General features: G+C 41.1%; 2 protein-coding genes across 3 annotated transcripts in view; both read left to right on the forward strand.

Annotated features, from left to right (window-relative positions):
* Positions 1 to 13926, forward strand: part of ttyh3a (tweety family member 3a) — a 282548-nt gene that overhangs the window by 13912 nt on the left and 254710 nt on the right. The window lies entirely within an intron of this gene.
* On the forward strand, positions 4963 to 13722 carry mafk (v-maf avian musculoaponeurotic fibrosarcoma oncogene homolog K). Its single transcript, XM_069714715.1, is given in 4 exon segments — positions 4963 to 5056; positions 5058 to 5143; positions 11069 to 11147; positions 11226 to 13722. Coding segments are annotated over 4 exon segments (684 nt in total). The 5' UTR covers positions 4963 to 4981; the 3' UTR covers positions 11670 to 13722.

Below are 13926 nucleotides of genomic sequence, written 5' to 3' on the forward strand. Positions count from 1 at the left end.
GTCTGCAGAGTTTTTGCCATTGCATAGTCATAATTGTAGTCCTCGTTCTTTCTGTACACAGTTCTTGACTCCACCTTCAGACTGGTCCTGGTAGAGACATTACCCCTCTACTTTAGCTTTGAGCCCTTAACGTTTGTTTCATCTCTCCGGTGTGAAAGCTGTCTGTACCTGATCATACACAGACTTTAGTCCTTCCCTCAAATGATAATAGCTACATAGGATTCTTGACTCTTATAGTGGAAAAAAAAACAATGTGTACTATCTATATATGGGACATATATAGGGCTGATGGGACAATGTTTTCGTCATGTGTGTTTTTCACACAAGGCACAATCCATAAAAGACAGTACATGCAAAACTTATCTTGTTTTCTTATTCATTTTGGAGACAACCCTATGGCACTAAAAGCTACCTTTTTCTAAAATAACATTAAAATGATAAAAAATAAAAATAAAAAAACGGGCATTACTTGCAACTGAAACGGTTTTGGGAGCTTTATGTTGAAAAGGTGGGCTCCCCCTCATCAAGGAATCTGATTCTGACCATCACATCAAGAAAATAATTTCTGTGAAAAAATTACTTATTATCTCTGGAAAAACAGCACATGTTGTTAATGGCCTCACATATTTCCATATTCGACATTAGTTTTAAGAAATATTATTTCCTACCGGAAGTTCATAGGGTTTTGTTTTTGTTCCAATGTAAAAGTAGAAACCTATAGGGGTCACAGGTAAGTACCAGTTTAAAATGTCATGCTGGCTTTAAATTACAGTGATTTAACACAAGGTGGCAGCAGTCTCTATTCTATGTTATTTCTTACCACCAGAATTGTATCCTTTGTACATATTAATTTGAATATAATCTTAAGAAAACAGCAGTTACTTCTGAACAAAATAACCTGGCATGACAAAAGAACATTTAACCACTGAACCACATAGCAGCCACAAAGTACATCCAAAAGGAAACAAGATTGGTCTTATGTCATTAAGAAAGTTGTAAAACTAGGAACTACGTGATGATGGGTCTGAAATGTCAAAGCAAGGACACCATGCAATTTTTTTTTATCTCAACAACCTATGTCTCTTTTTTCACAACTTTCCATTCCCAGAGGGAAATAAAATCAGAGCATCAAAGCTCCACCACCCTTAATAATGTCCATATTTAGTCCCACCCATGGTCAGCGGCCGTGATTTGTTCATTCCTGGAGCATTGCTCAGCTGCGACAAGACTATCAAGTATAGAAAGATGTTTCTCTCTTTCTGTGTTTTACCAGAACTGTTCCATTCCTTTTATTTCAGCTCGCAGTTCCCAAAAGCCAAAACTTTTATTTTGGTAATAAAAGAGTTTTCAGTTTGGTGAAGTTTTAAGTAAAAACATAGTAATAGTTCACCATGGCCTGCTCCTGCTCCGCTGCCTCCCCTACTACTGTAACTTCATGTTCATTTCCATGCAGCTCCAAGCTGCCAGCTGGTTACGTAAAGTGTTTTCATATGAAACACATTTTGGTGAAGTCAGTGGAATGTTCAGTAAGTTCTCCAAATTAAATCTTGTGTCATATGGGAAATCGACAAATCTGCAAAAACAATTCTCTAACTTTCGAAATTACGTATACGGCTCAAAGTGTGCCAGAGGCGGCTGTCTAATGTGTCGGGTATTTTCAGCAAGATATTCCTGAACACTGTGGAAAGATATTGAGGGAAGAAAACGTGTATAGAATTTAATATTTTTTATGCAGTGTGACTTTATTTAAGTCAGTGGTAATGCTATTACTGCAGTTAACTGCCCTGTATGGTTAATATCAGGCTTTTGTTCACTAATAATTTAGAGCATTTGGAGGTAAAAATGGTCCCCTTACAACAGGGGGCCTCTTTGTACCAGATCAGATTTCTGAGTTCAACAGTCTGAGTCAAAAAGAAGCAAGATTAGTGACTCAGTGTTACTTCCTGTAATCCAAAACTGCCTGCAAGAACCCCAGACCCCACAGCAAGTTGATCTAACAGTCTGCTGCACATGGTGCCCTGTTTTTATTTTGTTGGACACAACGGGTGTATTTCAGGTCAGCTGCATTGTGCTGCTGCCAGATGGACAGTGATTGGGTGGTATGGCATTGACTGAGCAGCTGGATGTCTGACTGACGCAGAATATCAGTGGTCCTACAGTGACTTTGTCTCACCACTGTTGTCTTTTTCGTCTTTGACTGCTGACGGATTCAGGGGGGAAGAGACAAACATCAGTCTTTTTTTTTTTAATGTTATTGTTAGTTTAATTATATATCATCTCTTTTCTAATCTCATGGATCACATCTACAGAACAAATGTAATCTCATTTAAAATAAATGTCAAGGAGAGTAATCTCATCTCATCACCTCTATTTTAATCCATTGTGCCCAAGTCTTATTTGTTTAATCTTATGTCACATGTCCTTTCTAATCTAATGCAATCTAATCCAATCTGATTTCTCAGAACAATTCTGAATTAACGTATTTAATGTAATCTCATCTCTAATCTGATGATGAAAACAAATCTTATCTCAAACCTTGATGCTTTAACTTAATTTAAGACTACAACAAAGCAGTGTTTCTATTTTATCTCGAAAGTGAAAAATGCAACCTGGTTCACCAAATGATGTATGTTTCTAACTCATTACAGAAATGCCACTCACAGGAAATGGTGTGTTGTCGCTTGTGGTCAATATGATAGTGATACAAGACTAACAAGAACACAAATCTGATTACACATCTGGTTCATTGGCTTTTTTTTACTCGAAACATACTCTCGTGCAGATGAAAGGATCAGGTCCACCATCTTCAGTCAACAACTGATTCCACATGCAATTCGGGGGAAGAGGCTGATCTGCTGAGTCATTAGCCATAAACGATGACAGTAACTATAAAGCTACACTGATCTGCCCAAAGTGGCGCAAAGCCAGGGTGAAGAAAACCAAATGGAAGGGGTTTGTCCGTTTTTGCTGGAAGCGGGACTTTGTGAAGCTTCTAAGGGAGTATTCCTGTGTGACTCATAACTGTCAGTGTCTAACGTCAGTACTTTGGAAAAACAGTAAGAGTAAACCCTCCTCACAGCAGAGAGTAGTCTGTACAGTGTGTCTTCAACGTTTCTGCTTCTTCTTGCCTCAACAGTCGCACTGACTAAATCCAACTCAGCATTTATGATTTATTTATTAATCAGCCACTGGTCACACTCTATCTGAAGGTGAAACTGAAATCATGCATCTGACACCACGTGCTTGAATTTGTGTGTCTGTGTTTCCTCTTTTGTCTTTTCTGTGGCTAAACATAGCACCATTAACCACCCTTAAACAGAGGCCATCATGGGACAAAAATGATTCAAGAATGAAGGTGCTTTTGGCCTAAAATGGTCAATGAAAAAAAATTAAAAAAATACCACCAGGGAAAACACCAGTCCTTCATTGACGGTACTGTCTCGGGGTTTGCCCGGTAGACGCACAATTGGAGTTCATTATGATGGAATTTCTGTAAAGTTTGCAGTTTTTTAAAAAAGGTATTTGACAACTTTATATATCTTTAACAATGTGTTTCTATCAGCACACATCAATGGACATAAATTAACAAATACTCACCAACAGCTAAGTATGAAAATGGATGACACGTTGAATGAAGCTCTCTATCTTCATTTCATCAGTGGCTCCAGATCCAGATGTTTGACAGGCATTTGTAGTGAGGATGCTGTGACCTAAACACAAATGTGTTTTACATTACAACACAATCCATCCTGTATAAAGACAGAGTCAGCAGTGCCAGTAAGGCGCTGTTGTTGGACTAAGACTGGACAGATTGGAGGCTACAGTGGACTCCAAGCCACGGCCACCCAGGGCAACCACACTTTATGATGTGTTGTGGTAGATAGGGAGCACCTTTAGCTGCAGGCTCATCCAACCCTGATCCACAGGTGCAAGACTGAGCTTTGTGCCAACAATAACAAATTGTTGCTCTAAATTTGTTGTACAATAGTTTATTACTCATGATCATTTTCTGCGTATTTGACCTTTTGTGGTATTGTTTTGTCATGTATTTTTTCTTATCTCTATTTGTTCTTGCCGTTCTTAATTTTGCAGTAACACACAACTTTCCCCACCTGAAGCTCAATAAAGTGTTATCTTATATACACATGTAATGCATGAATACTAATATACTACTGAATACTACTTTTCTGTGATGTAACAGACTATTATTTGTTTTTAAAAAAATGGCTCAAAACCACATTGGTCCAGTCAGCAGAAAACAAAAAAAAATTGAATGTGCAACTTTTTCTTCTTCTTTTTCACTTTGTTTGAACTGTGCAGCTCTCAGTGTTTATAGTGTAAACACACTTCATCTGGTTTTAACAGGCCCCTTTAGTCTGAGGCGACCGCAAAGCTGAGGTCTTCTTCTTCTTCTTCTAACGGATAACGGAAAACCCACACAAGAGCAGGCCTTAAAAGGCTTAACATATTTACATTCAGTACTTAATTACCCAGAATAACCTGTGACGTTACTGGCAGCAGTGCAGTTCAAATAAGAGAAATCCTGTGACTGCTGGGCTACTACACCACATACTTTCCTCAGGAATGGAATGCTGCTGTTGCTCCCAAAGTCAGACGGAGAGAGGAGGTCCCTGTTTTCCCTTAGTTAATGCACATTTTTGAATACCTTGTAGTGTAGACCTGACCATAAAAGAATCTGGTTATATTAGAGGAGTGGGTCAGTCCTCTGCCTCAGTGGACTGAGAGAGCAAAATCCATGACTTCTTTCAAAAACTTCAACTTTTTTTCTTGGTTGCTGGCAACATGACCTGACTTTGATTAGTTTTGTAAAGTAAGCAAAAGCAGCAGTATCTATCTTCTATTTATGGCCTCCCCTCTGCCCCCCTTCCCAGACTGACGTCAGCAGAAAGTTATTTTCATGAATGGAGGGGGCGGTCACGAGGAATCGGTGACGTGAGTGCTTGCGGAAGCAGAGCGTGGAATGTTGGTACATTGTTGTTGTTTTGTAGTTAATTTAGTACGAGGATACACCGCCGCTCGTCTGCTGGACGCTTTATACCAACTGTGTCAAGTTACTGCGTCGCCCGTTTCGGAAACCTACTCCGCCACTTTTACGCATTCCGGTCCACAGATATCGGCAGAGGTGAGCTGATTGTTGTTGTTGTTTTTTCGGGAAGATGTTTTGACATTCCTTTCTAAATTGCTCAAGTTCTCACGGTGACATATTGGCGCATGCAGGCAGGTTTGTGTTGACGACATTAAAGCCCGTCATGTAGGACAAGTTTTGATCCCGATTATGAAAGCTGATGTTGACTTTGTAGATTTGTTTCAGATCGTGCGGACACGTGTTGTGCTGGAGAAACATAACACAATGCCCAAACAATAGCTCAGACATCGGAGTAGTCGCGTGTCTGAAGTGGAAAACATATGAAAAAAAAAAATGTAAATTTTTTAATTTTTTAAAAATGAAATAACTTTTATTTTTACTTTCTTTATTTACATTTTTTTTTTTTGCCGAATTCCAGCCACTTAAATGTCTTTATTAAGTGGTTTAATTATGACATGATTGATGAACCCTTTCAAATTTGTAGCTAATAAATTTTAAAATGTTTCTATAATGAGATCGGGGAACAGAAACACAGGGGCGTATTCGACAAACGTAATGAAAAAAGTCACATTATTTTGGTTAGTTCATGTTTTTATTGTTACTAAAAAGTTGTTATGTATTTATTAGTCTTCGCCACAGTCATTAGCCATCAGGGTAAAATGTATTAAAATATAAAAACGTGATTTTATCTTTACTCATTTATGTCAGACGTTTTGTTACTTTGTTGAACTTTTTGTCACTCCAAAGAGATTTAGGGGGAAAATGGAAGTGGAATAAATGTCTCAACTAGCCTGTTGAAACAACAAAATCTTTTCACATCCCCTTTAATTGTGGCACTCTTGTTCAATTCAAGGCGGCATTTAAGAGACTCGGCGAAAAATGCTAAACACAAGCCTTCTTTTGACATTGGAATCAACACGTGGTCTGCATTTTAGACATGTGGGACAAAGGGCACGATGTGAATTTAGACCACCGGGGCTGACTGGCCTACACAGGAGAAACAAGCAGTCACTAAACAGCGGGAGGGGGCATGTTTCCACAACCAATCAATCACTCTGGAGGACCAAATGGCTTTTATCTTATCAATCTGTTTAGCTATAATTTCTAGTTACCATCAATCTTTGTGACATGGGTGAAGATAAGGAAACTGCCTCCCTGAAACTACAGTGACTTAATTTAATTTTTTGGCAGTGACCTAATGATACCTCATAATTATCACTGCCTCAGTCTTTATGTTTACCTTTCAGTTCGTCTTTTCCTGCATAACGTGGACCTGTGACCTTTTTAACACTTTTGGGGGGGGAAAAAAATATGGAAAATATATTTTCTGTGAGTAACTTGTTCCACTTAGATGATTACAGATTTGTGCTCAGGAGGCTTCTCTGATTCGCTGTAGTCCCTGGTGGGTGCACAGTGTCTTTCAGACGGAGTGGCAGTGGGAGAGGGTGCACCCCTCTGTCATGAGGCTAACATGTGGTTCAGTCACCAAAGTGATGATGTCTTTTTTGGATGGAGAAGTTACAGCAGCTGACTCATTTTAACGCCAGAGCGCAGTGGGAGAAATTCCCCTGAAGACACATCATCTAGCTGAGTTGTCTTCAGCTCTGCGCACACTATTTCTCATTTGTTTTGCTGGACAGTGATGATGGATGAAAGCAGTGCAGAAAGCAAACTGCTTTTGGTGGTGGAGTATTGTGAAAGTGAAATATTTGTGGTCGGTGATGCAATGACTCACAGGGAACACATTTCGCTGTGATGTGTGTTGCTCCTCTTACTGAAAAAAAGATGTCGAGTTTTGATTATTGACTTTGGAGGCCAGTGATTGTAGGTGTAGCTGAACATGCCAAACAGAGTGTATACAGCCAATAAGAAGAAATAAAAGGTGTGAACAGGTCTGTCTCGCGCACCTCAAAAGTGACTCCCAGACAAGTTACATTATACACTGTCTGCTCGCTCTGCAGGTGATTTGCATCCTGTCTTTTCCTGTTTTTCTGTCAGAATGACTGGATCTAGAATTTCACCTTATTATGGTCAGAGGTGTGGCAGGTGTCATTTACTTCTACTCATTTGTTTATTTTGCGGGATTGTGTTTTTGAGCATTCCTGGTTGACTCTTAATAGGGCTGACGGAAACTTGCTGATTTCACTTGTGCCTCGACTTGCGTGTTGGCAGCAGCACAAACAAACATTTTATAGCTCCGAAACATTCAAAAATGTTTGCTTTGCTGTCACATTCTGTCTGTCCACGTGCCTTTGCCTCAGCATTGAGATCAACTACATTTCCATAGCGCTATTCAAGGGTTTTGGGACGAGAGTAGTGATATTTCTCCTACTATTCGCTCATAATTGTTTGTAGTAAGAAATGGGACTGGTATGTTTTGCATTCTTGACATTTCTTTAAATCCAAGTGTCCATGGCTGGGAGAGGATCTTTTCTCAGATATTCGGCGAGTTCTCCTCCCTTTCCGCACAAATGTTCCGGTGGTCATGCCAACCATTTCTAAGGTTGTCTGTACTTTTCCTTCCTCTCCGTGAAACAACGGGATTTTCCAGGAAACGTCAGATCAGGAGGGTGTGATTCCCTGCCGCTGGTCGTCGCTTTTACCAGTAAACAGCATGACTCACTGCTCAGCTATGCACTCCATTTCCTTCACATAATATCCCACCAAATGTGCTGCGCTGGAGAAAGAGCAGAGTGCTGCGCGCCTCGGTCTGGAGAGAAATCTCTCCACCTCCTCGAAAAAGTGCAAGAAAAGCAAGAGCTTTCTCGAAGGAGTGGAGTAGACTGTCAAGGGCAGCAACAAGTCTGCTTTCTGCTGAACCCACTCCCACGGATAGAGAAGTAAAACAACAAAAAAGTCCAGACAAACCAACTGTGCATTTATCACTAAGGCATGAGCACAGAAGTCTTTGATATGCTGTTTATTTTAGGAGAAGGCTGGGCCCCATGGTTACCTGCTGGAACTGAAGTGCAGCCTTGAACTTGAGCAGATCCCTGACTTTAAAAACAGTTGTCTGTGAACAAAAGATAACAAATATTATCTCCAAAAGGGCGTTAGTATTTACACTATTTAACAAATCTTTTGTCCAAGTTGATTTGTTCCCACATAAAATTCGCTGTTTGCCTGGTTTGCGTCTTTCTCTCGTCTCTTGAATAGATCAAAAGTAGTTTGTTAGTTTCTCTTCCTGCTAAAGGGGAGTTTTTGTTTTTTTCTTGTTGAACTTTTGGGCTCCAGAAACAGAAACAGAAATAACCTGTTGTGTTGGGATTTGGTGTTATATAAATAAAACTGACTTCAATTGACTTAATTGAAGAGTTAACCGAGTGTTGAGTGATAACGTTGATGCTGAATAAAGAGCACATTTTTGGTTATTAGTCATCAGAAGAGCATCGTCAGCAATGAATGATGGAGCATTTTTTTGTTCACAATTCCTCCAACAAAGGAAGACGGTAGACTCCTGACATTCACACATGAGCACACAGGCTGCCTTTGATTTATTTGGGCTTGTGATAGATAGGAACCACTTCTGAATTCCAGACATTTTGTGAACTTTGCAGCCATTGTTTCACAAGTGAGATTGTCTGAACTCCACCCACACAGCTTGGTGCATCACAGGCCATATTCAGACTGCATGTTCCCTTTCCAGCGAATATCTGCCTGTGTGCATGTGAGGGTTTGCACATGTGTGTTCACTCAGGAATGTGTTTTTTGTTCGTTACCCGCCATCTGTGGCTTCTCTTTGAGGTATTTTCCCGGACTCTTTTTCTTTCTGTTATGAAAAACCCCAATACAGTTGTTTTCTTGACTATATTGAGAAGCTGTGTTTTGTTCGTCCATCTTGCCTGTGTGGCACAATCATAAAGAGTGGATTTGGCTGTGTGATATAATTGCTGTTTTCCCTCAGAGGAAACTTTGATCAAGAAAACCTTGTCCCTGTGTAAGGTCCAAAAACATAAGCACATGCCTAAAGAATTTTGGGGGAAACAACCTGGCCTCTTGGTTCAGGCTGGAGGCCTCTTGTATGAAGAGAGGGAGGCCCCACACACCACCTTTTCATGATCTTTGCAAAGAATATACCCAGGGACCCCCCTCTGACGCAATACCTCTTAAATTAGGCTGTTTAGGCCAACTTGCCATCGAGGAATGTTTCATTTTAGTCCTTCATTTTTATTTGATGAAATCTCAATTATGCAATTCTTAGCAGTGTGTCTTGCAAGCGTAAAAAGGACACCAGAGAGCACACCAGATGTTTTTTAAATCTCTAAACAGAAGTTTGTGTGGTTCTGGGTTTAGCTGTTTAGACTCATCTGTTTGTTTTCCAATTCAGGGTTCTGACTTGGGTTTGAGCTATTTTAAGGATAACGACTGATGCTTGAGAGTAACCAAGTTGGTTTTTTGTTACCACTGCACTTTTTATTTCAGTCAGAATCTGCAAAGCCCTGTTTTATTAATATTTATAGCTGAAGATGCAAACACAAGATAAAGATTAAGAGCCACACCCTGAATATTTTCTCCCATGAAAGTGGGAGCAAATAGGACTGCGGTGAATATTTGCCCTGTTACTGAGGTATCACTTATCGCATGCTCACTTAAATTGTTTAGTTGGCAGAAATTCGTGTCAGCACTGTGGGCTAAATATATCCACCAGAGTTAAATAAGGGCATAGAGCAGCTCAGGAAAGCCCAGTGTAAGAGGAGCCAACCAGAGAGACACGGCTCTAAATCGATAGACTACATTGTCTCGCAGCAAAAAATACATCAGTGACTATAAAGGAAACTATTCCTCTGTGACACTCTAGCTCCAGGAATTTTCCACATGCGCACCTACTGCTCTGTAAAGTTCAGCACAAATGTAAATGTTATGCTGATCTGTTTTAATGTGTGATGAGGAGGAGGAGTGGTGTGGACTGATTTGGTCCCTGTTAGACCCAGAGACATCAAATTAGAGGCTAAAAAAAATTCCACATAAGACTGAATTTAGAGGAAAGATCCCAGAAAAACGGAGGAATTTTACACGGGATGCCTTGAAGTTATCAGCACAAGTTAGTGCTTCTTATTTGTACTATGTAAGGGCTGTGTTGCGGTTATGAATGAGACTTGTTTACCCTTTTGGTGACCATGTGACTCAGACTCCTACGCCCATTTGCAGGGCGTTTCCATGGTAGCTGTGTAGCATGGAACAGTGCACTCGTAGTCAAAGCTGGTCTGCAGGTCCTGAAATGGAGCCTTGGGGGAATGTGTGCCTCTCACAGGATCACAGCTCAGCGCCTCTGGCTCTTGCGTTTTTTGGCCATGGCTGCAGTCTGGAAAGCATGTGGCTCACTGTAATGAGAACAGAGAGGCTTTTCTAAAAACTGCACTGGCAAAATCACTTAGGCAGAGAGCTTAAATTCAAAGTTCTATGAGGAGCAAGAGAGGGAACTTGCCTGTTTCTAATTTTGCTTGGTCCAGTGAACTACATTGTGAGGGCACTACTCTAAATAGGTAAATACAGGCGCTCTCCAGTGCTAGTATTACATGGTGTCATGCTGCCCTCTGCTGACATCTATGGTACTAACACGCAAACATAATGTAACCCTGGAATGTTGTTGTGATGTCTGTTAAGTGAACTTACAGAGATGTGTCCCAGTAGATGTGTCATCTGTGCTCATCTGTCACACTCTGTATTTGCAATATACAACACTATACAGTTATGGAAGAGTTCTGTTGCTTGAGTAAAAAATATCAATATCACCTTTAAAATATACTTAATTAATGGTCCTGTTTTTAAAATCATTATGCAGTAGAATTCCCCTGAAATCATGAATTTATTGGGAGAAGACATACAGAGAAATGTAAGAAATATGAATTGGGAGTGCTATAGTATATTGCAGGGCTTGAGTAAATGTTCTTAGTTACTTTCAACCACTGACAATGGCCTGTGTCTGTTCACTTACAGTTTGCCTTTCTTTTCACTTCTCAGTGTGTCTTCTGTGAGATTCTGGTCAGTTGTCTGCATGCAGGGAATGACGACTCAGTTTAAGACGAGCAAAGCTTTAAAGGTGAGTGTGAGAAAATCGTACTGGTTTATGTCTACACATGTGGTGCTCTTCTTCATCCACTGCTCACATCCCCCGCAGGTCAAGAAGGAGGCAGGCGAGAATGCCCCGGCGCTCAGCGACGACGAGTTGGTGGCCATGTCGGTGCGGGAGCTCAACCAGCACCTGCGTGGGCTGACCAAGGACGATGTCGTGCGGTTGAAGCAGCGGCGACGGACCCTGAAGAACAGGGGCTACGCCGCCAGCTGCCGCATCAAGCGCGTCACCCAGAAAGAGGAGCTGGAGAGACAAAAGATAGATCTGCAGCAGGAGGTGGACAAGCTGGCCCGGGAGAATGCCAGCATGAGGTTGGAGCTTGACGCCCTGCGAGCCAAGTATGAAGCCCTGCAGTGTTTTGCCCGAACTGTCACCCGAGGGCCCCTCTCACCGGGCAAGGTGGCCACCACCAGCGTCATCACCATCGTCAAGTCGTCCAACCGCAACAACTCCAGCCCGACCCCGTTCTCGGCTCCTTCCTTGTGTTGACAGGACTGGGCTCTCCTCCTCCTGCCTGGTCCTTCCTGGTTCTGACCCGGTCTGAACCCACTCATCCTGTGCTGAGAGGACGCTCAGTAGTTAGACTGAGGGATGGAGTGGAGTGGCAAGCTCTATGTGACGTTATGCTGCAGTCATGATTCTGTCTCCCTCCTTCCTTCTGTCTCTTTTACACAACCTACATTTTGTCTGTGCACTGTGCGAACCCCCCTCCCTGACCCCCAGCACCGGCAGGGTATCGGGCCTCTGTGACCCTACCTCCATGACTGATAGCAGAGATTTGCTTTTACTCCAGTGTAAAGTATTTGACATGCCTTAATGTGGCAGCACATGGTCCAGGACAGCTCTGATACTCAATGCTACAAAGCACCAAATGTGTCAGGAGTGCATATGCCAGTATAGCTATTTGTAAAGACGTTGCCAAATCAGTTTCTTCAGTGTCTCGATGTAAATTGAGCCTTTGAAGCTGTTGCCTTAAATAGATCTACATCTCATATGTAGTTAAACACATTGAGGTATTATCACTCTAGCTTTGAGGTCAGGCGGACAGCTCTTCACAGCCACACTTACTAGTGCTCTCCAACCAGATGCCTTTGAGAGGCAGCCAAACACAACACCAGATGTTTCGCTGATATCTTCCTCTTCTCTTTTAGGAGGTGCTAAGAGGTAAAAATCGCCTGTTTTTAGTGTTCGGTAGAAAGTGAAATCCTGCCCACACATGGCTCTCCACGGCATGTTTTGGGAACACTGCATTATGCAGTTTATAACTGACCAATGTTCAGCTAAACGGCTCCACGAGCGACACACTATAGTTTGTATTTCTGTCTTGGTCGTGCAAAGTTTGCAAGCCATTTAAGATAAATGACAAATTGAGGAAGCAATGTCAGAGAACAGCAGTTAGTGAGCTCCAATAAAGGCTTTTATACAACTGCTGATGGGGATCTAGTTTTGAGGTAACATTTTTTATTTTTGTTTTATTTTTCCACCATCTAACTCCCCTTGTAGAATATTATCAAAGATGGCCATTTGTGCCTTCTTTCCCTCCTATTGGCAACTTCACGAAGATAAAGTACACGTCTCTCACCCACAGGGTGTCTGTATCAGGAAGATCAGATTTTAAAGAGGCATATCTGATGCATCTTGACGTTGCTGACATGTTATATTTTAGTTGAGAAAATGCTGAATTAGTCAGTAGGGCTGAAAAGTGCTGTTATGATTGTGAAAACATGGGAAGCAATTGGAAAGGTGCTGCAAGTGATTCTGTTGGTGGCTCCTTTGACTTGAGAAATTGCTCACAATTTCCGTGTATATATGACACATACAGATTACAGGTTTAAAAGCTATTTAACAGCTAGACTTGGGAAGAGTAAACTAACATTGGAAAGTGAGAAAGGAGCATTTTGGGCCAGATTTGTTTGGATTCAGAAGATTTGTCTCCTATCATTTAGCACTTATAAGGAAACTGTTAACATACAGTATATAATAAAACAATTCACAGGGCTGCTTATTTATATAATTGGAAAAGATGACATAGAAGCTATTCTTGCGTTTTTGTAGTTATTTCTGCACGATGATTACATGTGGTGTGACCACGTACTGCAAGGTCAAGTCATGTAACCAAGGATGGTTAGCTCTCTGATATTTACTGTATACTGCAGCATTTATTGGGTGATGTTTTGCCTCTTTCCTTTATACGCCACTCTTTGGTAGGTAATCCATATTGGATAAAGTGATAATGAGAGCGGTCCTTACAGTATAAGTACAATGCAATTCAACTTCCTTCCTGTATATTACAGATTAGAGGTGACAAAGCTCCCACTGCTTCTGTTGTCACTTTACATTGAGAACTCCGTCCAAATAGAAATCATTCCTACTGCTGGGTCATGAGAAGCGCTGCTGCCGGTGTTGGTAACTCTGAAACAGTAGCTATTTAACCTTTGCTTTTGACACACTCTTCAACAAGAGAACTCCTGACGCCCATCTCTAGAAAAAGTGGGTGTCATGACAACTAAATGCAGTAAAAAAAAAAAAAAAAAAAAAAAAACCCACCTTGCTCTTGTTGTACGTTTTGTAATATTTAAATATGAAATTCACTTGAAATCCATCCGTTCTTACTGAGGATCCATTCCTAATTTGGAGTGAAGTCAATAGAGATTGTTCATGTCAGGATTTTCTCTTGGCTAAGAGGACATGACTGTTCTTCCCCTGTTCCATAGCTGCAAAGAACAGTATGGGGAACTTTGCTGCT

Source organism: Brachyistius frenatus, unplaced genomic scaffold (assembly GCF_029030835.1).
Source record: "Brachyistius frenatus isolate BFR_SWC_R1_liver_20210118 unplaced genomic scaffold, ASM2903083v1 Contig_134, whole genome shotgun sequence".
In the NCBI taxonomy this organism is placed as follows: Eukaryota; Metazoa; Chordata; class Actinopteri; family Embiotocidae; genus Brachyistius; species Brachyistius frenatus.